This window comes from Taudactylus pleione, unplaced genomic scaffold, assembly GCF_031769625.1.
Source record: "Taudactylus pleione unplaced genomic scaffold, aTauple2 ptg000262l, whole genome shotgun sequence".
NCBI lineage: Eukaryota > Metazoa > Chordata > Amphibia > Anura > Myobatrachidae > Taudactylus > Taudactylus pleione.
Window position 1 is genome coordinate 1,433,253 of NW_028284664.1, and position 25,971 is coordinate 1,459,223.

General features: G+C 45.5%; 1 protein-coding gene across 2 annotated transcripts in view; it reads left to right on the forward strand.

Annotated features, from left to right (window-relative positions):
* EPHA6 (EPH receptor A6) overlaps positions 1 to 25,971 on the forward strand; it is an 888,766-nt gene that overhangs the window by 656,035 nt on the left and 206,760 nt on the right. For both annotated transcript variants that reach the window (XM_088481055.1, XM_088481056.1), the window contains exon 9: positions 24,038 to 24,108. In XM_088481055.1, coding sequence (XP_088337181.1) covers positions 24,038 to 24,108 — 71 coding nt within the window. The remainder of the gene's footprint in view (positions 1 to 24,037; positions 24,109 to 25,971) is intronic.

Consider the following 25,971-nt stretch of genomic DNA (forward strand, 5'->3'; position numbering starts at 1 on the left):
TATACACACATGTGTACATATATATACAGTATGTGTGTATATATATTTCAAAAGGGTCTGGCACTCACTAATAAAATATAGACTGCACCCCGTTGCCTGCACATGGGCGTTCGGACTCCAGACCCACAATATTAAAGATGAAGAAAGTGCGGCACTCAGGGGATTTAGGCCCTCATTCAGAGCCACTCGCTAGCGGCAGTACGCTCGTTCCGAGCGATGTTCGCACATCTGCGCATGCGTACGGTTTTTAGTACGCATGCGCGAACCAGTCAGTGCGGCCGAAAAACATTTGTACGCAATATAGCGAGTGCCTGCTATTTTGAGTGACAGAATGAGGCGTATGTGGGTGGTAACAGGGGAAGGTGCTTGAAAACGGGGAGTGGAGATCCGTTCGCAGGCGTGCTTAAAGGTCAAAACGGGCGTTTTATGGGTGTGCATAATTAATATAGCAGCATCAATGACCACGTCACTTGGTTTTTTTTAACTCAGAACTGCTCGCAAAATAGCGGTTGAAAAAACCAACCACAAGAATAGCGAGCAGTTCATATCCTGTTCGATGTACTCGAATAATCTAATAAATAGCGGACATGACGTATGGTGCGAGCGGCCAGGGGGCGTTTTTAAGAAATAAAAGAGCGTATGTTTTGCTCGCTCGTTCAGACTTAGAGGTGTGAACAGACTGCAAAGTGCGAACGGATCATTTGCATAGCCACCCCTTGTTTTTGAACGAACGAACGCAAATAGCGAACGGCTCTGAATGAGGGCCTTAGTATGCAAACAAGGACTTTACTCCTGTGGTCAACGTTTCAATGAGTTAACATTTTCGTCAGGACAAGGTATACAAAAGAGACTCACCCTATTTATGTGTTCACACTTCACCACACTGGGACGCTGACTCCCGCTGTGTGTGTACATATATATATAATTTTATATATATATATATATATATATATATATATTAGGGGTGTGCACCGGCCACTTTTCGTGTTTTGTGTTTTGGTTTTGGATCTGGATCTTTCTTCGTGTTTTGGATCTGGATTGGTTTTGCCAAAACCACCCTTCCGTGTTTTGGGTTCTGGGTTTTGTGTTTTGGATCTGTATTTTTTTTTTAAAAAGCATAAAAACAGCTAAAATCACAGAATTTGTTGGTTTCTCTGCTCCTATGCTATTATTAACCTCAATAACCTTAATTTCCACTCATTTCCAGTCTATTCTGAACACCTCACACCTCACAATAGTGTTTTCATGTCCAAAAGGTTGCACCGAGGTAGCTGGATGACTATGCTAAGCGACACGAGTGGGCGGCACAAACACGTGACCCATCTAGGAGTGACACTGCAGTGGCAGACAGGATGGCAGTTAGAAAAACTAGGCCCCAAACTGTACATAATGCAAAAAAAAAAAAGAAGTGCAAGATGGAATTGTCCTTGGGCCCTCCCACCCACCCTTATGTTGTATAAACAGGACATGCACACTTTAACAAATCAATCATTTCAGCGCCAGGGTCTGCCACACAACTGTGGCTGAAATGATTGGTTCGTTTGGGCCCCCACAAAACAAGCTGGCAATTAATGTGTCCCTGCACAAACTGGCTCTACGGAGGCAAGATGTCATCCTCATCCTCCTCATCCACCGATTCCTCACCCTCTTCAGTGTGTACATCCTCATCCTCACAAAGTATTAACTCGTCCCCACTTGAATCCACCACCACAGGTCCCTCTGTACCTTCTGGAGGCTGGTCTCCCTGGAAGAGCTGATAATTCATTTTGATGAACATCATCTTCTCCACATTCTGTGGAAGCAACCTCCTACGCCTTTCGCTGACAAGGTTCCCGGCTGCACTAAACACTCTTTCGGAGTACACACTGGAGGGGGGGCAACTCAGGTAAAATAGAGCCAGTTTGTACAGGGGCCTCCAAATTGCCTCTTTTTCCTGCCAGTACAGGTATGGACTGTCTGACATGCCTACTTGGATGCTGTCACCGATGTAATCCTCCACCATTCTGTCAATGGTGACAGTATCATATGCAGTGACAGTAGACATGTCAGAAATTGTTGCCAGGTCCTTCAGTCCGGACCAGATGTCCAAACTTGGTCCTGCCTGCCCTGCATCACCGCCAGCGGGTTGCTTAGGATACCTAAGTTTTTTCCTGGCAGCCCCAGTTGCGGGAGAAAATGAAGAAGGAGCCGTTGACGTGTCACGTTCCGCTTCAGCTGACAGTGTGTTCACCAGCAGGTCTTTGCACCTCTGCAGGCTTGTGTCGGCCGGAAAGAGAGACACCACATAGGCTTTAAACCTAGGATCGAGCACGGTGGCCAAAATGTAGTGGTCTGATTTCAACAGATTGACCACCCTGGAATCCTGGCAAAGCGAATGAAGGGCTTCATCCACAAGTCCCACATGCCGAGCGGAATCGCTCCGTCTTAGCTCCTCCTTCACTTTCTCCAGCTGCTTCTGCAAAAGCCTGATGAGGGGAATGACCTGACTCAAGCTGGCAGTGTCTGAACTGACTTCACGTGTGGCAAGTTCGAAGGGCTGAAGAACCTTGCACAACACGGAAATCATTCTCCACTGCGCTTGAGTCAGGTGCATACCCCCTCCTTTGCCTATGTCATAGGTGGATGTATAGGCTTGTATGGCCTTTTGCTGCTCCTCCATCCTCTGAAGCATATAGAGGGTTGAGTTCCACCGCGTCACAACCTCTTGCTTCAGGTGATGGCGGGGCAGGTTCAAGAGTGTTTGCTGGCGCTCCAGTCTTCGGCACGCAGTCGCTGAATGGCGAAAGTGGCCAGAAATTTTTCGGGCCACCCAAAGCGTCTCCTGCACGCCCCTGTCGCTTTTCAGAAAATTCTGCACCACCAAGTTTATTGTGTGAGCAAAACATGGGACGTGCTGGAATTTGCCCAGATGTAATGCCCGCACAATATTGGTGGCGTTGTCAGATATCACAAATCCCCAGGAGAGTCTAAGTGGGGTAAGCCACTGGGCGATGATTTCCCTCAGTTTCTCTAAGAGGTTGTCGGCGGTGTGCCTCTTACTGAAACCGGTGATACACAGCGTAGCCTGCCTTGTAACGAGCTGGCGTTTCTGAGATGCTGCTACTGGTGACGCTGCTGCTGTTGCTGCGGAAGGTGATACATCTACCCAGTGGGCTGTCACAGTCATATAGTCCTTAGTCTGCCCTGTTCCACTTGTCCACATGTCCGTGGTTAAGTGGACATTGTGTACAACGGCATTTTTCAGGACACTGAGGACACTTTTTCTGACGTTTCTGTACAGTCTCGGTATCGCCTGCCTAGTGAAGTGGAATCTAGACGGGATTTGGAACCGGGGACACACTACCTCCATCAATTGTCTAAATCCCACTGCACTAATGGCGGATACCGGACGCACGTCTAACACCAACATAGCAGTCAAGGCCTCAGTTATACGTTTTGCTTCAGGATGACTGCTGTCGTACTTCATCCTCCTCGCTAAGGACTGTTGGAGGGTCAATTGTTTAGTAAAAGTAGTGGTGTTCCTACTTCCTCTCTGGGATGATGAACGACTCCCAGCAGCAGCAACAGCGGCAGCAGTAGGCGTAGCAATGCAGGATCCTCCAGAGGAATCCCGGATAGGAGAGTCAGTCATGCCAGTGACATGGCCTGCAGGACTACTTCCGATCCTGACTAAGGAGGAAATTGACGAGGAGGGAGTTGACGGTGTGGTTTGCAGGCGCTTGGATACAACAGGACAACGGGATTTAGGTGTCCCTGGACTGCTTACGGTCTTAGCCAAAGTTTCTGAACTTGACAGTAACTTTTTATGAACGCGCTGCAGGTGCCGTATAAGGGAGGATGTTCCTAGGTGGTTGACGTCCCTACCCCTACTTATTTCACCTTTACATATGGTACATATGGCAAGACAGTTGTTGTCCGGATTTGGATAGAAATATTGCCAGACCAAAGAGGTGGAATGTTTGGTCTTCTGCCCAGGCATGACCGTGATGGGCTTTTTCATCCCACGGACAACAACTGTCTCCCCCGGAGCCTGATTTAAACAAACCACATCACCATCAGAATCCTCCTCGCCAACTTCCTCCTCAGCGCCAGCTACACCAGTATCCTCATCCTGTTGTACTTCAACAGTGACATCTTCAATTTGCATATCAGCAAGTGGACTGTGGGTGCTCCTTTCAGCACTTGCAGGGGGCGTGCAAATGGTGGAAAGAGCCACCTCTTCCCGTCCAGTGCTGGGAAGGTCAGGCATCGCAACCACCACCACACTTGGACTCTCCTTGGGGATTTGTGATATCTTCTTAGAAAGCACAGTTCTTCGCTGTGCTTTTGCCAGCTTAACTCTTTTGATTTTTTTAGTGGGAGGAGGGCTTCCATCGTCATGTGAAGCTGAACCACTAGTCATGAACATACTAGGGATCGACCTTAGCCGTTCCTTGCCACTCCGTGTCGTAAATGGCATATTGGCAAGTTTACGTTTCTCTTCAGCTGATTTAAATGTCTTTTTCAAGGTCATTTTCCTGAACTTTGCCATTTGGGATTGTATGTGCCCTCTACTATGACATTGGGCATCGGCCTTGGCAGACGACGTTGATGGCATGTTATCGTCTATGTCATGACTAGTGGCAGCAGCTTCAGCACTAGGAGGAAGTGGTTCTTGATCTTTCTCTATTTTATTTTTATCGGAGAAAGTTTGGTCCTCCATTTATGTTATATCGATTTGATATATACGTGCGGCTAAACCCAGAAAATATTTTTTTTTTTGGTTTGGACTGGAGTGTACTTTGGGGGTTACAGCACCCTTTAACGGTCAAGCCAGCCGGCCCTTTACTTATGACACAGGCGCACGCTTGGCACTACTTTGTTGATGCACGTGCGGCTACTGCGCACACAATTCACAAACACAGAAAATAATTTTTTTTTAGGTTTGGACTGGAGTGTACTTTCGGGGGTTACAGCACCCTTAACGGTCAAGCCAGCCGGCCCTTTACTTATGACACAGGCGCACGCTTGGCACTACTTTGTTGATGCACGTGCGGCTACTGCGCACACAATTCACAAACACAGAAAATAATTTTTTTTTTGGTTTGGACTGGAGTGTACTTTCGGGGGTTACAGCACCCTTAACGGTCAAGCCAGCCGGCCCTTTACTTATGACACAGGCGCACGCTTGGCACTACTTTGTTGATGCACGTGCGGCTACTGCGCACACAATTCACAAACACAGAAAATAATTTTTTTTTAGGTTTGGACTGGAGTGTACTTTCGGGGGTTACAGCACCCTTAACGGTCAAGCCAGCCGGCCCTTTACTTATGACACAGGCGCACGCTTGGCACTACTTTGTTGATGCACGTGCGGCTACTGCGCACACAATTCACAAACACAGAAAATAATTTTTTTTTGGTTTGGACTGGAGTGTACTTTCGGGGGTTACAGCACCCTTTAACGGTCAAGCCAGCCGGCCCTTTACTTATGACACAGGCGCACGCTTGGCACTACTTTGTTGATGCACGTGCGGCTACTGCGCACACAATTCACAAACACAGAAAATAATTTTTTTTTGGTTTGGACTGGAGTGTACTTTCGGGGGTTACAGCACCCTTTAACGGTCAAGCCAGCCGGCCCTTTACTTATGACACAGGCGCACGCTTGGCACTACTTTGTTGATGCACGTGCGGCTACTGCGCACACAATTCACAAACACAGAAAATAATTTTTTTTTAGGTTTGGACTGGAGTGTACTTTCGGGGGTTACAGCACCCTTAACGGTCAAGCCAGCCGGCCCTTTACTTATGACACAGGCGCACGCTTGGCACTACTTTGTTGATGCACGTGCGGCTACTGCGCACACAATTCACAAACACAGAAAATAATTTTTTTTTTGGTTTGGACTGGAGTGTACTTTCGGGGGTTACAGCACCCTTAACGGTCAAGCCAGCCGGCCCTTTACTTATGACACAGGCGCACGCTTGGCACTACTTTGTTGATGCACGTGCGGCTACTGCGCACACAATTCACAAACACAGAAAATAATTTTTTTTTAGGTTTGGACTGGAGTGTACTTTCGGGGGTTACAGCACCCTTAACGGTCAAGCCAGCCGGCCCTTTACTTATGACACAGGCGCACGCTTGGCACTACTTTGTTGATGCACGTGCGGCTACTGCGCACACAATTCACAAACACAGAAAATAATTTTTTTTTAGGTTTGGACTGGAGTGTACTTTCGGGGGTTACAGCACCCTTAACGGTCAAGCCAGCCGGCCCTTTACTTATGACACAGGCGCACGCTTGGCACTACTTTGTTGATGCACGTGCGGCTACTGCGCACACAATTCACAAACACAGAAAATAATTTTTTTTTGGTTTGGACTGGAGTGTACTTTCGGGGGTTACAGCACCCTTTAACGGTCAAGCCAGCCGGCCCTTTACTTATGACACAGGCGCACGCTTGGCACTACTTTGTTGATGCACGTGCGGCTACTGCGCACACAATTCACAAACACAGAAAATAATTTTTTTTTGGTTTGGACTGGAGTGTACTTTCGGGGGTTACAGCACCCTTTAACGGTCAAGCCAGCCGGCCCTTTACTTATGACACAGGCGCACGCTTGGCACTACTTTGTTGATGCACGTGCGGCTACTGCGCACACAATTCACAAACACAGAAAATAATTTTTTTTTAGGTTTGGACTGGAGTGTACTTTCGGGGGTTACAGCACCCTTAACGGTCAAGCCAGCCGGCCCTTTACTTATGACACAGGCGCACGCTTGGCACTACTTTGTTGATGCACGTGCGGCTACTGCGCACACAATTCACAAACACAGAAAATAATTTTTTTTTAGGTTTGGACTGGAGTGTACTTTCGGGGGTTACAGCACCCTTAACGGTCAAGCCAGCCGGCCCTTTACTTATGACACAGGCGCACGCTTGGCACTACTTTGTTGATGCACGTGCGGCTACTGCGCACACAATTCACAAACACAGAAAATAATTTTTTTTTAGGTTTGGACTGGAGTGTACTTTCGGGGGTTACAGCACCCTTAACGGTCAAGCCAGCCGGCCCTTTACTTATGACACAGGCGCACGCTTGGCACTACTTTGTTGATGCACGTGCGGCTACTGCGCACACAATTCACAAACACAGAAAATAATTTTTTTTTGGTTTGGACTGGAGTGTACTTTCGGGGGTTACAGCACCCTTTAACGGTCAAGCCAGCCGGCCCTTTACTTATGACACAGGCGCACGCTTGGCACTACTTTGTTGATGCACGTGCGGCTACTGCGCACACAATTCACAAACACAGAAAATAATTTTTTTTTGGTTTGGACTGGAGTGTACTTTCGGGGGTTACAGCACCCTTTAACGGTCAAGCCAGCCGGCCCTTTACTTATGACACAGGCGCACGCTTGGCACTACTTTGTTGATGCACGTGCGGCTACTGCGCACACAATTCACAAACACAGAAAATAATTTTTTTTTAGGTTTGGACTGGAGTGTACTTTCGGGGGTTACAGCACCCTTAACGGTCAAGCCAGCCGGCCCTTTACTTATGACACAGGCGCACGCTTGGCACTACTTTGTTGATGCACGTGCGGCTACTGCGCACACAATTCACAAACACAGAAAATAATTTTTTTTTAGGTTTGGACTGGAGTGTACTTTCGGGGGTTACAGCACCCTTAAAGGTCAAGCCAGCCGGCCCTTTACTTATGACACAGGCGCACGCTTGGCACTACTTTGTTGATGCACGTGCGGCTACTGCGCACACAATTCACAAACACAGAAAATAATTTTTTTTTAGGTTTGGACTGGAGTGTACTTTCGGGGGTTACAGCACCCTTAACGGTCAAGCCAGCCGGCCCTTTACTTATGACACAGGCGCACGCTTGGCACTACTTTGTTGATGCACGTGCGGCTACTGCGCACACAATTCACAAACACAGAAAATAATTTTTTTTTTGGTTTGGACTGGAGTGTACTTTCGGGGGTTACAGCACCCTTAACGGTCAAGCCAGCCGGCCCTTTACTTATGACACAGGCGCACGCTTGGCACTACTTTGTTGATGCACGTGCGGCTACTGCGCACACAATTCACAAACACAGAAAATATTTTTTTTTTAGGTTTGGACTGGAGTGTACTTTCGGGGGTTACAGCACCCTTAACGGTCAAGCCAGCCGGCCCTTTACTTATGACACAGGCGCACGCTTGGCACTACTTTGTTGATGCACGTGCGGCTACTGCGCACACAATTCACAAACACAGAAAATAATTTTTTTTTGGTTTGGACTGGAGTGTTCTTTCGGGGGTTACAGCACCCTTTAACGGTCAAGCCAGCCGGCCCTTTACTTATGACACAGGCGCACGCTTGGCACTACTTTGTTGATGCACGTGCGGCTACTGCGCACACAATTCACAAACACAGAAAATAATTTTTTTTTGGTTTGGACTGGAGTGTACTTTCGGGGGTTACAGCACCCTTTAACGGTCAAGCCAGCCGGCCCTTTACTTATGACACAGGCGCACGCTTGGCACTACTTTGTTGATGCACGTGCGGCTACTGCGCACACAATTCACAAACACAGAAAATAATTTTTTTTTAGGTTTGGACTGGAGTGTACTTTCGGGGGTTACAGCACCCTTAACGGTCAAGCCAGCCGGCCCTTTACTTATGACACAGGCGCACGCTTGGCACTACTTTGTTGATGCACGTGCGGCTACTGCGCACACAATTCACAAACACAGAAAATAATTTTTTTTTAGGTTTGGACTGGAGTGTACTTTCGGGGGTTACAGCACCCTTAACGGTCAAGCCAGCCGGCCCTTTACTTATGACACAGGCGCACGCTTGGCACTACTTTGTTGATGCACGTGCGGCTACTGCGCACACAATTCACAAACACAGAAAATAATTTTTTTTTGGTTTGGACTGGAGTGTACTTTCGGGGGTTACAGCACCCTTTAACGGTCAAGCCAGCCGGCCCTTTACTTATGACACAGGCGCACCCTTGGCACTACTTTGTTGATGCACGTGCGGCTACTGCGCACACAATTCACAAACACAGAAAATATATTATTTTTTTAGCACTTGGGGGGAGCACCCCTGATGGACAGAGCACCCCCTGGACAACACTACAGCACCCCTTTAGGACTGGGACACTGCACAGGACTTTGGAGTGGACACAGCCCCTATGGAGAACTGACTGCACAACACAGTCCAGCCAGCCCCTATGGACTTTGAAGTAGTGGACACAGCCCCTATTAACAACAGCAGCACAGCACAACACAGCCAGCCCCTATGGACTTTGAAGTAGTGGACAACAGCAGCACTACACTACACTACACTACACAGCACTAACTCCCACCCTCCCTCTTCACTGTCCACAGCCGAGTGAGAAAATGGCGCCGACGCGGGTACCTTATATAGGATCCAAAACCCGCGAGACTCGGAAGGCGGGATGATGACGTTTTGCCTCGATTTCAGATCCGAGTCAGGCGGGAAAAGTCGAGCCTGACTCGGATCGGACTCGGATCGGGGGGGCTCGGGGGGGTTCGGATTTCAGAAATCCGAACCCGCTCACCCCTAATATATATACATATATATATATATGCTCGGGACCAGGAGCATTTCGGATATGGGATTTTTTACATGGGGGTCTGGCTTGCATCGCAGGGGTTCAGCGGCATCGATGGTTTCTATTGATGGTTGAACCTATCAGCCAACGATGGTACAGCTGTCAATGGCCATCATTACAGTATACCATAAGAATTGCTATTTTATGGTATTTCATGGTATATGGTGTTTAAAAAATTTATTTATTTTTTTAAATCGTGTTGAATAAACTGTAAAAAGATGTTCTTGACCTAATTCAGTCATAAAAAAAACAATTTCTGAGCGGTTTTTGGGAAAAAAATTGTCAGTTAAGTGGTTAACTCAAAATAAGATCCCTAATTACTTTTATTATGACTAATAATATACTTCTATATTGATTCCCCGGGTGAGTTAGGCTTTATTGGGGGTACAGACTGATTTCCCCCCAAAAAACTGACCTTTTTCGCCAGTTCCGCTATTCAGAGCATTCGTCCATATATGTTTTCGCTTGTTTTACAATTGAATACGGCGAAAAGCGGGTGCGTGCATTGAGTAATCAGGCGAAAACTTCGCCTTAATACATGCGAATGAGGCGAAAACATTACGCTTTTCACCAATCTCTGCTTTTTGCGGCTAATTGAATCTGACCCTTAGAGTAGAAAGGATGTACTCAGTAGGTTGACATTGGCAATGGCAACACCACAATGTTGACAGTTATGTTGACATTGTTAAATAAGTTGACATGATCAGAATGTTGACATGTGAAATTAGCGTTAGGCTTCGGGGGGAGGATAGGGATAGGCTGCGGCGGGAGGACTGGGTTAGTCTGAGGGGGGGAGGATAGGGTTAGCCTGTGGCAGGAGTACAGGGTTAGGCTGCGGAGGGAGTACAGGGTTAGGTTGCGGGGGGGGGGATAGAGTTAGGTCGTGGGGAGAGAGGAGGCTTTGGTTAGGCACTAGAGGGAGGCTTAGGAATAGGGATAGGGGAGAAATACTCACCGGAATGCCGGAGGATCAGAGGTCTGACCTACAAGTGAAAGTTACATGACAGCCACTGCAGTTATGAGTGCTAAATGGCAACATGGTCAATGCCGACATTATGACCGTGTCAGCATTGTGACTATCGACATACAACACACCTGAATAGAAGGTTGTATTTAAAACATGCAGAAAAAGTGAGCTACAGAATTTTGATTTGTAATATTAATGTCATTTAGTGGATATCACTCATTTCCCCTCAGTGTTTTCTCTTGGTAATCACTGTGTATGATAAGTGCAAATGTAATAGGTTTAATGGATTCTAGTTCTGAGTTTGCCCCTATATAGAACATTAGCTGCTCTGATCCATTTGGAGAAGTGCGAGTGTAAAGCCACGTGCACGAGCTATAAATTCATTTTGGAGTATCATTTAAGCACAGTGATAAGGGGAATTCATTGGAAATTATTCTGTGAATGTCAGGCTGGGAAATTGTGAATAAATACTCCATTTACAAGCAAAAGTTAAAACAAATTTCATTTTGAAGAAGTGGATTGGTCCCTTACAGATGTGTTCTGCTACATTCCTTGGAATTAGCAATTTGATGAACTGTCGCATGGCACGTTTTCTGATGAGTCTATTCATATTGGAGAGGCCGCTGAGATAAGCACCTGCTGGTTTATCCGCCCAGCGATTATCCTCCAGAGGCAAACAGAATTCATTTCACAACCATTGCAAATAACATGCTGAAAGGTGTAATGCCAAAGATATGCCAAATGGCTTGTAGTAATTCCTTGGAAAGCGTGCCCTTTTGTGCCGCCTCTGCCTTAAAATTAGATAGAAAAGTGTGGAAGAGCATCTTAATTGTTCCCTCCGCCGTGTAAGGGGTCAGATCCAGCACAAACGATCATAAGTATATATTACATCATGGAGATCTACGGGAGTTACGTCAATCACAGCTCCGCTAAATGGAGATGTATCGTGTCGCTGTCAATATCCTAATCATAAGGAAGCCAATTGCTGCCTGATCTTCATGCGGCACACTACTTCTTGTTTTGATTAATATATACAAAAATGACAAGAACAGCATAAGCAATCTAAACAATATTTCAAATAATACCCCAACTAAAGCTACAAATGAACAACAAAAAGGGCGTAGGGGGAGAGGAGGAAAGTTCAACCATCTGCTTTATTAGGCCTGTGTTACCTTTTATAATTTTGTATGTGACATTTATAAGACATTTGGGGCTCAATCCAATTAGCCGCGAGTCTCCTGTATGCCGCACTTACGGTAACTCTGGTTTTTGTTCACGGCCCCATAGGGCTGCATACAAAAATGTGTGAGTATGGCGTGAGATCGGGCTGCAAGGGGTGCGAATGGCGGTGCCATTGCAGGCAGTTTTACGCCGTTGCAACGGCAATTCGACCCCTTTGCACCGAATTGTATTGAGCCCTTGGTGTTCTCTATAGTTTATGTACCTGCAAAAATATTTATTCGAATAAAATGACATCTTCTATTTCTCATAAGGGATGATAATTTTGTCACAAACGGTATAAAAAGTGTCCTTACTTCCTAATTAGCATGCAAATAAGAGACATTACCTAGGACTAAAGTTTGCTACCTGGCATCTCCTGAAGCTTAGTGGTTGCCGTAAATTCCTTCCAACCTCCATTATGTTTTAGTGGTAGCAGCCTTAATTGTAAATGGCTTCTTTGATGCGCCATGTGAGTGACGTCCGATCTTGCTGTATGCCTTTTGATGATTGTTGCATTAGTGAAATTAACATAGTTACATTAGTAATATAACCTAATATAAAATAAGCTGATAAAATAATAAAAAAAAAACAATAAGTGACTGTTATGTTACATGGTTTAAATTTTTGGGTTAATTCCACTTTAATGGAGTACTCTGTAGTCTATAGCTGTATGAGAGTAACAAGATAAAGATAGAAATTCTGAAAGGAGAGATGGACAGGAGATTTGGGTACACACAGTTGGGATCTGTGCCGTCCAAAAGGTCAGGTCCCCCAAGGCTAGCAGAATAGATTATTTGTGAAAATAATTCCAACATCCTCTGTGATACGTCAGATTTCACAGTTGGGGGTATCTTTTAATATGCTTGTTCTAATTATGTGCAGAATAGATTAGAGGTTACTGCTGTGACTATTTACAGAACACTAAGCATTGCCGTTTCAATATAAATCTAGATGCCAATTACTCATTACTGTGTGTTCTTTTAAATAAGGCCATCTTGTGTGAGCTTAGGGCCTGATTCAGAGCCGTTCGCTATTTGTGGTCGTTCGTTCAAAAACAAGGGGTGGCTATTCAAATGATCCGTTCGCAAATTGCAATCTGTTCCCACCTCTAAGTCTGAACAAGCGAGCAAAACATACGCTCGTTTATTTGATAAAAACGCCCCCTGGCCGCACGCACCATACGTCATGTCCGCTATTTATTAGATTAATCGAGTACATCGTACAGTGTATGAACTGCTCGCTATTCTGTGGTTGGTGTTTTCAATCGCTATTTTGCGAGCAGTTCTGAGTTAAAAAAAACCAAGTGACGTGGTCAATGACGCTGCTGTATTAATTATGCACTCCCTTAAAACGCCCGTTTTGACCTTTAAGCACGCCTGCGTTCGGATCTCCACTCCCCGTTTTCAAGCACCTTCCCCTGTTACCACCCACATACGCCTCATTCTGTCACTCAAAATAGCAGGCCCTCGCTATATTGCGTACCAACGATTTTCGGCCGCACTGACTGGTTCGCGCATGCGTACTAAAAACCGTACGCATGCGCAGATGTGCGAACATCGCTCGGAACGAGCGTACTGCCGCTAGCGAGTGGCTCTGAATGAGGGCCTTAGTTTGGTGGCCACTGCATCACATCACTTAGCATTTATTTATTTATTAACAATTACCTGTATAGTGCCAACACATGCCATTGTGCTTTACAATTGGAATCATATCAGTAATGTAACAAAACTGGGTACTAACAGACAGACTAAAGCTGGGTACACACTATGGGGGGTATTTAATTAGCCGCAGAGTTTACCCCGTGACTAATTGCCGGCCAAAATCCCCACGGCGCAGGGAAAAACTACTCAATAAAATATCCATTTTCCTGCACCGAAAAATCGGGACTCAAATGCATAAACACACTGATTCCGCGTAAACTGTGGAACCAATGGGTTTTTTTTCCCCGCACTAGCCCAATTTGGTGGATTTTACGCGGATTTTACCTCGCACCTCCATGAGCTGCAAGGTAAATACCGACTGTGGGGACTCGCACGCGGGATCTCGGGGACTCACACGTGAGGAATCCCTGCTGATTGAATAGGTCTGGCGCAGCAATTAGCTGCGGGGTAAACCCTATATGGGTGTATTACATGATATATTGCCCTGCCGCGGATTGGAACAATATATCGTATAGTGTCTGCCCGATCCATCGCTCCCAACTGTTGTTCAACGCATCGTCCCATCTGCTGTACTGCACGGCTGGGTAGGACAGTTACACGCAGCATGTAACCAAACATTGCGCCATTGTACGTGGGATCATGCAGTGTGTAGGGCACAGCCGATGTATCATTACATTGTTTGGGTCATCGCTGGGTCGCACTTCTGGGTCACACCGTCGTTCAAGTGTGTACCCAGTTTAAGAAGTGAGAGGGCCCTGCTCACCAGCTTACAATCTATAGGGAAGTTGGCATTTAATACACAAGAATCAGTGCTACATATTGTATATTACAGAGGTTTTTGGTGGGCTGTATGATCCGGTCACGCAGCAATGTTGACCTGGGGTCAGCAGAATTTGTGAGTGTAGAAAGAGAACATGTATAAAGTTATGTGTAGAAGGGAGGTAATTAGTAGAATAACTTTTAGAAGTTATGTTGGTTCTGAAATTTCATAAGCTGGCTTTAGAGTAGGGGTGTGCACCGGCCACTTTTCGTGTTTTGTGTTTTGGTTTTGGATTGGTTTTGCCAAAACCACCCTTCCGTGTTTTGGGTTCTGGGTTTTGTGTTTTGGATCTGTATTTTTTTGAAAAAAAGCATGAAAACAGCTAAAATCACAGAATTTGTGGGTTTTTCTGCTCCTATGCTATTATTAACCTCAATAACCTTAATTTCCACTCATTTCCAGTCTATTCTGAACACCTCACACCTCACAATAGTGTTTTTATGTCCAAAAGGTTGCATCGAGGTAGCTGGATGACTATGCTAAGAGATATGAGTGGGCGGCACAAACACGTGGTCCATCTAGGAGTGGCACTGCAGTGGCAGACAGGATGGCAGTTTGAAAAACTAGGCCCCAAACTATACATAATGCAAAGAAAAAAAAGAGGTGCAAGATGGAATTGTCCTTGGGCCCTCCCACCCACCCTTATGTTGTATAAACAGGACATGCACACTTTAACAAACCAAACATTTCAGCGCCAGGGTCTGCCACACGACTATGGCTGAAATGATTGGTTCGTTTGGGCCCCCACAAAACAAGCTGGCAATTAATCTGTCCCTGCACAAACTGGCTCTACGGAGGCAAGATGTCGTCCTCATCCTCCTCATCCACCGATTCCTCACCCTCTTCAGTGTTGTGTACATCCTCATCCTCACAGAGTATTAATTCGTCCCCGCTGGAATCCACAACCACAGGTCCCTCTGTACGTTCTGGAGGCTGGTCTCCCTGGAAGAGTTGATAATTCATTTTATGAACATCATCTTCTCCACATTTTGTGGAAGCAACCTCCTACACCTTTCGCTGACAAGGTTCCCGGCTGCACTAAACACTCTTTCGGAGTACACACTGGAGGGGGGGCAACTCAGGTAAAATAGAGCCAGTTTGTACAGGGACCTCCAAATTGCTTCTTTTTCCTGCCAGTACAGGTACGGACTGTCTGACATGCCTACTTGGATGCTGTCACCGATGTAATCCTTTAACAGACAGACGCACGCTTGTCGCTGCTGCTTTGAGGATGCAAGTGCGACTACAGCCCACACAATTCACAAAGACAGAAAAAAGAAGAAGAATATTTTTATTGTTTGTGTAGCACACTTTGAGGGTGTCACCACCCTTTAACAGACAGACGCACGCTTGTCGCTGCTGCTTTGAGGATGCAAGTGTGGCTACAGCCCACACAATTCACAAAGACAGAAAAAAAAAGAACAATATTTTTATTGTTTGTGTAGCACACTTTGAGGGTGTCACCACCCTTTAACAGACAGACGCACGCTTGTCGCTGCTGCTTTGAGGATGCAAGTGCGGCTACAGCCCACACAATTCACAAAGACAGAAAAAAAAAGAACAATATTTTTATTGCTTGTGTAGCACACTTTGAGGGAGTCACCACCCTTTAACAGACATACGCACGCTTGTCGCTGCTGCTTTGAGGATGCAAGTGCGGCTACAGCCCACACAATTCACAAAGACAGAAAAAAAAGAACAATATTTTTATTGTTTGTGTAGCACACTTTGAGGGTGTCACCACCCTTTAACAGACAGACGCACGCTTGTCGCTGCTGCTTTGAGGATGCAAGTGCGGCTACAGCCCACACAATTCACAAAGACAGAAAAAAAAAGAACAATATTTTTATTGTTTGTGTAGCACACTTTGAGGGTGTCACCACCCTTTAACAGACAGACGCACGCTTGTCGCTGCTGCTTTAAGGATGCAGGTGCGGCTACAGCCCACACATTTCACAAAGACAGAAAAAAAAGAACAATATTTTTATTGTTTGTGTAGCACACTTTGAGGGTGTCACCACCCTTTAACAGACAGACGCACGCTTGTCGCTGCTGCTTTGAGGATGCAAGTGCGGCTACAGCCCACACAATTCACAAAGACTGAAAAAAAAAGAACAAAATTTTTATTGTTTGTGTAGCACACTTTGAGGGTGTCACCACCCTTTAACAGACAGACGCACGCTTGTTGCTGCTGCTTTAAGGATGCAGGTGCGGCTACAGCCCACACATTTCACAAAGACAGAAAAAAAAAGAACAATATTTTTACTGTTTGTGTAGCACACTTTGAGGGTGTCACCACCCTTTAACAGACAGATGCACGCTTGTCGCTGCTGCTTTAAGGATGCAGGTGCGGCTACAGCCCACACATTTCACAAAGACAGAAAAAAAAAGAACAATATTTTTATTGTTTGTGTAGCACACTTTGAGGGTGTCACCACCCTTTAACAGACAGATGCACGCTTGTCGCTGCTGCTTTGAGGATGCAGGTGGAATCTAGACGGGATTTGGAACCGGGGACACACTACCTCCATCAATTGTCTAAATCCCACTGCACTAATGGCGGATACCGGACGCACTTCTAACACCAACATAGCAGTCAAGGCCTCAGTTATACGTTTTGCTTCGGGATGACTGCTGTCGTACTTCATCCTCATCGCTAGGGACTGTTGGAGGGTCAATTGTTTAGTAAAAGTAGTGATGTTCCTACTTCCTCTCTGGGATGATGAACAACTGCCAGCAGCAGCTACAGCACTAGGAGGAAGTGGTTCTTGATCTTTCCCTATTTTATTTTTATCGGAGAAAGTTTGGTCCTCCATTTATGTTATATTGATATATACGTGCGGCTAAAGCGCACACAAACACAGAAAATATTTTTTTATTTTTGCTGGAGAGTAGTGCACTTTGTGGGTTACACCACCCTTTAAGAAATTAGCCAGCCGGCTCTTTACTTATGGGACACAGGCGCACGCTTGGCGCTGCTCCTTTGTTGATGCACGTGCAGCCACAGTGCACACAATTCACAAACACAGAAAATAATTTTTTTTTTGGTTTGGACTGGAGTGTACTTTGGGGGTTACAGCACCCTTTAACGGTCAAGCCAGCCGGCCCTTTACTTATGACACAGGCGCACGCTTGGCACTACTTTGTTGTTGATGCACGTACGGCTACTGCGCACACAATTCACAAACACAGAAAATATATATTTTTTTGGTTTGGACTGGAGTGTACTTTGGGGGTTTCAGCACCCTTTAACGGTCAAGCCAGCCGGCCCTTTACTTATGACACAGGCGCACGCTTGGCACTACTTTGTTGATGCACGTGCGGCTACTGCGCACACAATTCACAAACACAGAAAATAATTTTTTTTTGGTTTGGACTGGAGTGTACTTTGGGAGTTACAGCACCCTTTAACGGTCAAGCCAGCCGGCCCTTTACTTATGACACAGGCGCACGCTTGGCACTACTTTGTTGATGCACGTGCGGCTACTGCGCACACAATTCACAAACACAGAAAATATTTTTTTTTTTGGTTTGGACTGGAGTGTACTTTGGGGGTTACAGCACCCTTTAACGGTCAAGCCAGCCGGCCCTTTACTTATGACACAGGCGCACGCTTGGCACTACTTTGTTGATGCACGTGCGGCTACTGCGCACACAATTCACAAACACAGAAAATATTTTTTTTTTTGGTTTGGACTGGAGTGTACTTTGGGGGTTACAGCACCCTTTAATGGTCAAGCCAGCCGGCCCTTTACTTATGACACAGGCGCACGCTTGGCACTACTTTGTTGATGCACGTGCGGCTACTGCGCACACAATTCACAAACACAGAAAATAATTTTTTTTTTGGTTTGGACTGGAGTGTACTTTGGGGGTTACAGCACCCTTTAACGGTCAAGCCAGCCGGCCCTTTACTTATGACACAGGCGCACGCTTGGCACTACTTTGTTGATGCACGTGCGGCTACTGCGCACACAATTCACAAACACAGAAAATATATATTTTTTTGGTTTGGACTGGAGTGTACTTTGGGGGTTACAGCACCCTTTAACGGTCAAGCCAGCCGGCCCTTTACTTATGACACAGGCGCACGCTTGGCACTACTTTGTTGATGCACGTGCGGCTACTGCGCACACAATTCACAAACACAGAAAATAATTTTTTTTTTGGTTTGGACTGGAGTGTACTTTGGGGGTTACAGCACCCTTTAACGGTCAAGCCAGCTGGCCCTTTACTTATGACACAGGCGCACGCTTGGCACTACTTTGTTGATGCACGTGCGGCTACTGCGCACACAATTCACAAACACAGAAAATAATTTTTTTTTTGGTTTGGACTGGAGTGTACTTTGGGGGTTACAGCACCCTTTAACGGTCAAGCCAGCCGGCCCTTTACTTATGACACAGGCGCACGCTTGGCACTACTTTGTTGATGCACGTGCGGCTACTGCGCACACAATTCACAAACACAGAAAATAATTTTTTTTTTGGTTTGGACTGGAGTGTACTTTGGGGGTTACAGCACCCTTTAACGGTCAAGCCAGCCGGCCCTTTACTTATGACACAGGCGCACGCTTGGCACTACTTTGTTGATGCACGTGCGGCTACTGCGCACACAATTCACAAACACAGAAAATATATATTTTTTTGGTTTGGACTGGAGTGTACTTTGGGGGTTACAGCACCCTTTAACGGTCAAGCCAGCCGGCCCTTTACTTATGACACAGGCGCACGCTTGGCACTACTTTGTTGATGCACGTGCGGCTACTGCGCACACAATTCACAAACACAGAAAATAATTTTTTTATTGGTTTGGACTGGAGTGTACTTTGGGGGTTACAGCACCCTTTAACGGTCAAGCCAGCTGGCCCTTTACTTATGACACAGGCGCACGCTTGGCACTACTTTGTTGATGCACGTGCGGCTACTGCGCACACAATTCACAAACACAGAAAATAAATTTTTTTTTGGTTTGGACTGGAGTGTACTTTGGGGGTTACAGCACCCTTTAACGGTCAAGCCAGCCGGCCCTTTACTTATGACACAGGCGCACGCTTGGCACTACTTTGTTGATGCACGTGCGGCTACTGCGCACACAATTCACAAACACAGAAAATATTTTTTTTTTTGGTTTGGACTGGAGTGTACTTTGGGGGTTACAGCACCCTTTAACGGTCAAGCCAGCCGGCCCTTTACTTATGACACAGGCGCACGCTTGGCACTACTTTGTTGATGCACGTGCGGCTACTGCGCACACAATTCACAAACACAGAAAATAATTTTTTTTTTGGTTTGGACTGGAGTGTACTTTGGGGGTTACAGCACCCTTTAACGGTCAAGCCAGCCGGCCCTTTACTTATGACACAGGCGCACGCTTGGCACTACTTTGTTGATGCACGTGCGGCTACTGCGCACACAATTCACAAACACAGAAAATTATTTTTATTTTGGTTTGGACTGGAGTGTACTTTGGGGGTTACAGCACCCTTTAACGGTCAAGCCAGCCGGCCCTTTACTTATGACACAGGCGCACGCTTGGCACTACTTTGTTGATGCACGTGCGGCTACTGCGCACACAATTCACAAACACAGAAAATATATATTTTTTTGGTTTGGACTGGAGTGTACTTTGGGGGTTACAGCACCCTTTAACGGTCATGCCAGCCGGCCCTTTACTTATGACACAGGCGCACGCTTGGCACTACTTTGTTGATGCACGTGCGGCTACTGCGCACACAATTCACAAACACACAAAAAATATTATTTTTTTAGCACTTGGGGGGAGCACCCCTGATGGACAGAGCACCCCCTGGACAACACTACAGCACCCCTTTAGGACTGGGACACTGCACAGGACTTTGGAGTGGACACAGCCCCTATGGAGAACTGACTGCACAACACAGTCCAGCCAGCCCCTATGGACTTTAAAGTAGTGGACACAGCCCCTATTAACAACAGCAGCACAGCACAACACAGCCAGCCTCTATGGACTTTGAAGTAGTGGACAACAGCAGCACAGCGCAGCACAGCACAGCACAACACTACTCTGCACTACACTACACTACACAGCCCAGCCAGCCCTAACTCCCACCCTCCCTCTTCACTGTCCACAGCCGAGTGAGAAAATGGCGCCGACGCAGGTACCTTATATAGGATCCAAAACCCGCGAGACTCGGAAGGCGGGATGATGACGTTTTGCTTCGATTTCAGATCTGAGTCAGGCGGGAAAAGTCGAGCCTGACTCGGATCGGCCTCGGATCGGGGGGGCTCGGGGGGGTTCGGATTTCAGAAATCCGAACCCGCTCACCCCTACTTTAGAGGTGAGTTTTCAGAGAATGCCAACCATGCCAACTGTAGCACTGCTTCATCTAGATGCAGGGCCGGACTGCCCATCTGACACTTCTTGCAAATGCCAGAAGAGCCGATGGCCAGATGGGCCGGTCCAGTGTCAAACCCTGGCCAAGCAGCTCTGCCTCCCGGAGCTCTGGGATACTGAAAGATGGGGGCATGCTGCAAGGCCAGGACCCCGTGACTCGCGACACACCCCCATGAGACAAAGGCCACACACCCTTTTGAGATGAGGCCTCGCCCCTTTTGTGGGTGCGCAGGGGGCTGCCAGGAGTCCGTCCGACGTACAGTCCTTCTTCACACTTAGAAGAACCGAAAACCTCCATGGAAAAACAGAGCAAAAAAATATGCAGCTCCCAGTAAATTAAGTGACAAGGCTTATTTGAAAATTAATGACTTTAAAGAATGATTGTATACACTAGATTAAGAAAAAAAATCTTAAAAGACAAAGAGATATCGTAACATATTTGTGGACATCCAATGGAGTAGTCATTTAACCCGTGTATAGCAGGTAGGTTGTCAGAAAAGTTAATAGGGGTCGTATTGCTCAAACCATGCTTACACACAGATTTTTTGTGCTGGAATATAATCTTTGTGGGTTACAAGAATGGATATTGGCACTCATTCAGAGGCGGTCGTAAGAAGCGAGCGCTCGCTCTGAAGGAGGGCGGCCGCTTCCCTTTTCAAGTGCGGCCTCCTGGTCGCTAGCTAAGCAGTGGGTTACCACCCACAACTTTAGCGACCGCCCAGGTCTCATCGGGGCTTGCGATGAGTCCCTAAGGTTGGGTCTCGGCAACCACAAGCCCCAGGGAGCTTCCTGCTCTGATCGAGCAGGTAGATCCCCACTGACATAACTGCTGATGTCAGTGCGGCTGCCCACAAAACGGCAGGCGTTCCTTAAGGAACGCCTCCGTTTGTGAAACCACCCGCCCGCCACTCCTACAAAACGGGGCGAGCTGTCGATCAACATCGACAGCCGCCCCTTTTGTAGTGAGCTCCGGAGCAAGAGAATTTCTCTCTCGCTCCGGGTCTTGCACACGTGCAGTGCGGCCGCTGCACGTGCGCAGGGCCTTAATAGCGACCCGGTTGCGAGCGCTCAGCGCTTGCGACCGGATCTAAATGAGGGCCATAGTCTTTGCCAATTAATCTGGCAATAAAACTAGTGTCCCAACATATAAGACACTCTTGGCTTATTATTTTGTATTTTTTAACTATAACAATTTGTACACAGTTTTTAACATAGGTTTTTAGTCTAAAGATGAGCAAAAACTGTCATTAAATATATGCCTAATTTTTCATGTTTCACTGGAGGAAGTTGACATTGAGGCTTCCCAGTGTTACCCCTGCAATACAACACAGCAGAATGATTTGACAATTGTCAGCCAGGGTCTACTTTATTTAGAAACTACAAATTTAATAAAATGTACATATAAAAGCAGTTCTTAATGGCATTACGGAGAATGGCAATACAAATTCACACCTTGGTAAAATAGTCTGTTCCACTGCAAAATTTCATATGCAGGACATTTTGCTGTGATTCGGTCAGTTCTAATTTGATGCCTCACAATCCAGTTATTGTAGCAGATTAAATGGCTTATATATTAAATGGAGAAGATGCAGGTCTCTGGCGAAGTTGTTTTGCAGTCACATACAGTAGTCATCAATTTCTATGTCAACCTTCATGTCGACAGTTATGTCGAGATATGGAAAATTACGACATTAGGGTTAGGTTTAGGGGTTACGGCTCCCTGGAGTGTGTGCTGCTCATTAGAGCGTCCAATCAGCACTGCACCTATTGGTCCTGCTGGCCCCACCCCCTCCCCGCGACATAATGACGTCATGCGCATGACGTCAGACACTAAGGGGGCTGGACGGCACAGGGCGCTATTTAGCCTTGTTACGGCACTGTTGTTCATTGTTGACATACTATACCAAACCCACAAAAATTTAATTACTAAAGATAGGGCTTCTCACTAACTGTCAAAAGGTCACCCGGGGAATATATTCGCTGTGTCGCCAGTGAATGCGTCTCAATGCAAACCTGGGGAAGCCTATTTAACAAGGTTTGCAGCAAATGTGTGAACCGTCTAGCCTTCAGCCCGTCACAAATAAACCCATAGAGAGGTAGAAAATAAGGTGTCTGAAACCCAGTCTGTCAGTGTGAGTTTCTCTTAAATTGAGACTGTCCTGCTTAAATTGGGACATTTGAAGTTACAGATGTGTCCTCATTAAAGTATCCTCAAACCACAAAAAAGTCAAAGAAAATATGAATTATCCGCACTACACAACCTACCACACAGTTTGTACCAAATGTGCGTCTAAAGCTGGGTACACACTGGAGCGATGTCGGGCCGATATGCCGTTTCGTAACAACATCGCCTCCATCGCTCAGTGTGTACTGGCAATTGCGTGCTCTCGCGGTCGCTAGCGACGGTCACCAGGTTAATGTGCTGCACATCAAACCTAGCGATATCGCTAGCGGCTAATGCATTGTTAATGAATGACGTAGCGCTGATCGTCCCGTCGTTCATTAAAGTCGTCCAACATGGATGCACAATCACTGTTCATGGGCATTTGTTACGATATCGGAACGAAGGCCTGTCGCTCCAGTGTGTACCCAGCCTACTTGCACCACGATTTGCAACAATAGTCTAATGCATGAGTATCCTGAACACTGCTATCGGCTTTGCATGCAGCAGCGGTGTGCAACACGGACACTAAAGACCCCCTTACATCAGCAATTGATTGCAGCAATCGTGCAATTTGCAATCGATTGTTTATATAAATCTTTCCCTTTTTCAAACGATTGCAGAATTGCCACAATCGATTAAAAAAGGGAAAGATTTTTATACACAATCGATTGCAAATTGCACAATTGCTGCAGTCAATTGCTGATGTATGGTGGCCTTAACCTGTGAAAAAGGCCGATAGGAGGAAGCCACGCCAAGCAGCACGCCGCACCAGTGTGTGATGTTATACCAACTCCATTGTGAGTTGTGCAAGTTAAGTTGATAGTCCGAGAGTCGCTACACGTGGTGAAATGACTGTGTCCCGCGCAATAACAGTGGGTAAATAAGGACTCATCTATGTGGTTCCTACCTTACTTTTCTTCTGTGCAGGCTTTAGAAAGCTTATCAGGGAAAGGGTGCAGCAAATAAACAGAGATGTGTATAAAATAATCTCTCTAGTGAAAGTATTTTCAGGGGCATCCTGTTTTATGTTGTTTTGCTAAATACACAGCAAATAAAGAATAAGTAAAAGAACAAAAAAAAGATTAAAGGAATTTTACTATAAGAGGATTTAGATGCTTTATAACTTGTTTATGCATTTTACAATATAAACAGTCTTATATTCTCATAATGATGATCACTTTATCTTTCCTCAAAGGTGCCAATGGTATATTAAAGCCAAAATGAAATCTGAAGAGAAAAGACGTGCAAATCTACAGAATGGAAACTGTGAGTACTGTGCTCGTCATTTGTTTTATGGTTGGTTTTTTTTGTGCGTGTGTTTTATATATATTTGTTCTGTTGTGTGTCATGAAAAACATTTGAGAGGTAGAAGATGAAGAGACAATTCTGTCTTCTCAACTCATTCTAAGCAAAAGATCAGAGGAACAAAACCTGAATAAAATGGTTTGAAGCATTGAAGTATGTGAAGTTGTCCAGTGCTGAATGCCATATTTAAAAAATTAATTAAAGTGCCTACTGGTTCTCTGTAACAATACTGCTTGGAACAGTCTGTGTAAGCAATAATTGCAATTCAGACAAACCTGACGACTTTGTAGGGGTTGAACACTTTTCCAAGCCACTACATGTATCAAATATTTTATATATATATATATATATATATATATATATATATATAATGGTTTATGTGTGGATTGATTTCTAGAGAAATTATCAGGGTTATCACAGTTTTTTACATGGAAATCTAAAAGTACCAAAGTACCAAGCACCTTGTCTAGCACAATTCCCCTATGGTGCCAGTGTATTGCAAGTAAATCATCTGCAGAATTTCCCGTCTTAGTAAACAGGGATTTGTGTATAAGCATCAAATATTCTCTCTACTGTGGGCATTTTAAAGCCCTGAAAATGTACCTTGTATTTGAAGCATCAGATTAAATTATTCATCATGCACAATTGACTCTAGAAGCACTTGACCTCTGTTCCATCCATAATAATACATGCACTTCTCATCCCGTCATGCCTGGAAGTCACCTATTATAACACTAGGGTGTAAACTCCTCTGGGCAGTGTCTCGCTTGTCTATGTTATTATCTGCATGCTGCTCTTTTTCTTAGTGTTTGTTGTCTACATTATCTTTTTCCTGCATTATAAATGTGCAGATTTACTGGACAGAGCATGAGAGACTGGAAATCACAAATTAACTACTCTTCAGGACAAGTGTGCTAAGGCAACTATTTCAAACAAACAGTGAGGGCCCATGAACTAGCATATTATCAATATATTATTATTAGTAGTAATAGTAATATTAGTATATAATAATAATAATAATACATTATTATTATTATTATTAGTAGTAGTAGTAGTATGTGTCTGCCAAAATGGAAGTAGCTATGTAGATTCTTTAATTATCTATAATGGATGCAGGGTCTGCGGTCCACGGGGATGCCATACCGCACACCCTGCACCTATATATTATACTTACCTTTAGGAGTCCCGCTTCAGCGTTGTTGAAATCACTGGGCAAATGACCCATAGCCAGAATCTTCTGCACTACAAAAGAGGAAGGAGAGTGCACAGAGACTGCACATAGGCCCCGTCCTTTCTTAAACCACTCTTGCTACACACACTAGACAATTAGCTTTATATTAAAATAAACACCCTTACAATTGTTTTCTATACACTAAATGCAGCTCATCTCTCTCTCTCTTTTCATTAGCGTAACTAGTGCTGGAATGCACTAGGACATAAGCCTGTGACTCCACCATATCTTGTGTTAGCAGCTGTGCACTCCCACTTCTATCCATTTAAAACACTATTGACACTATTATTGTATTCACATACTGTAGTGCTACTATATTTATATTTAAATTTTCCATCTGATCTAGACAGCTTTTTAACTAAATTTCTCAACTTTTTTGTCATGTCTGCCAGGACTTAAGGCACAAAAGTGGAGGCAAAACCTTGTGAAAATGCAGAAATCTTTATTACACTTGATATCAAGTTAAAATTTTAAATAGTCCTTTGGATCAAAGAGATAACTCACTATTGCACACTGGTAGCAATGTCAGGAATTTACGATTGCACATGGGTTGCATGGTGACAGGGACTCAGCATTGCACAAGGCTATGTGGA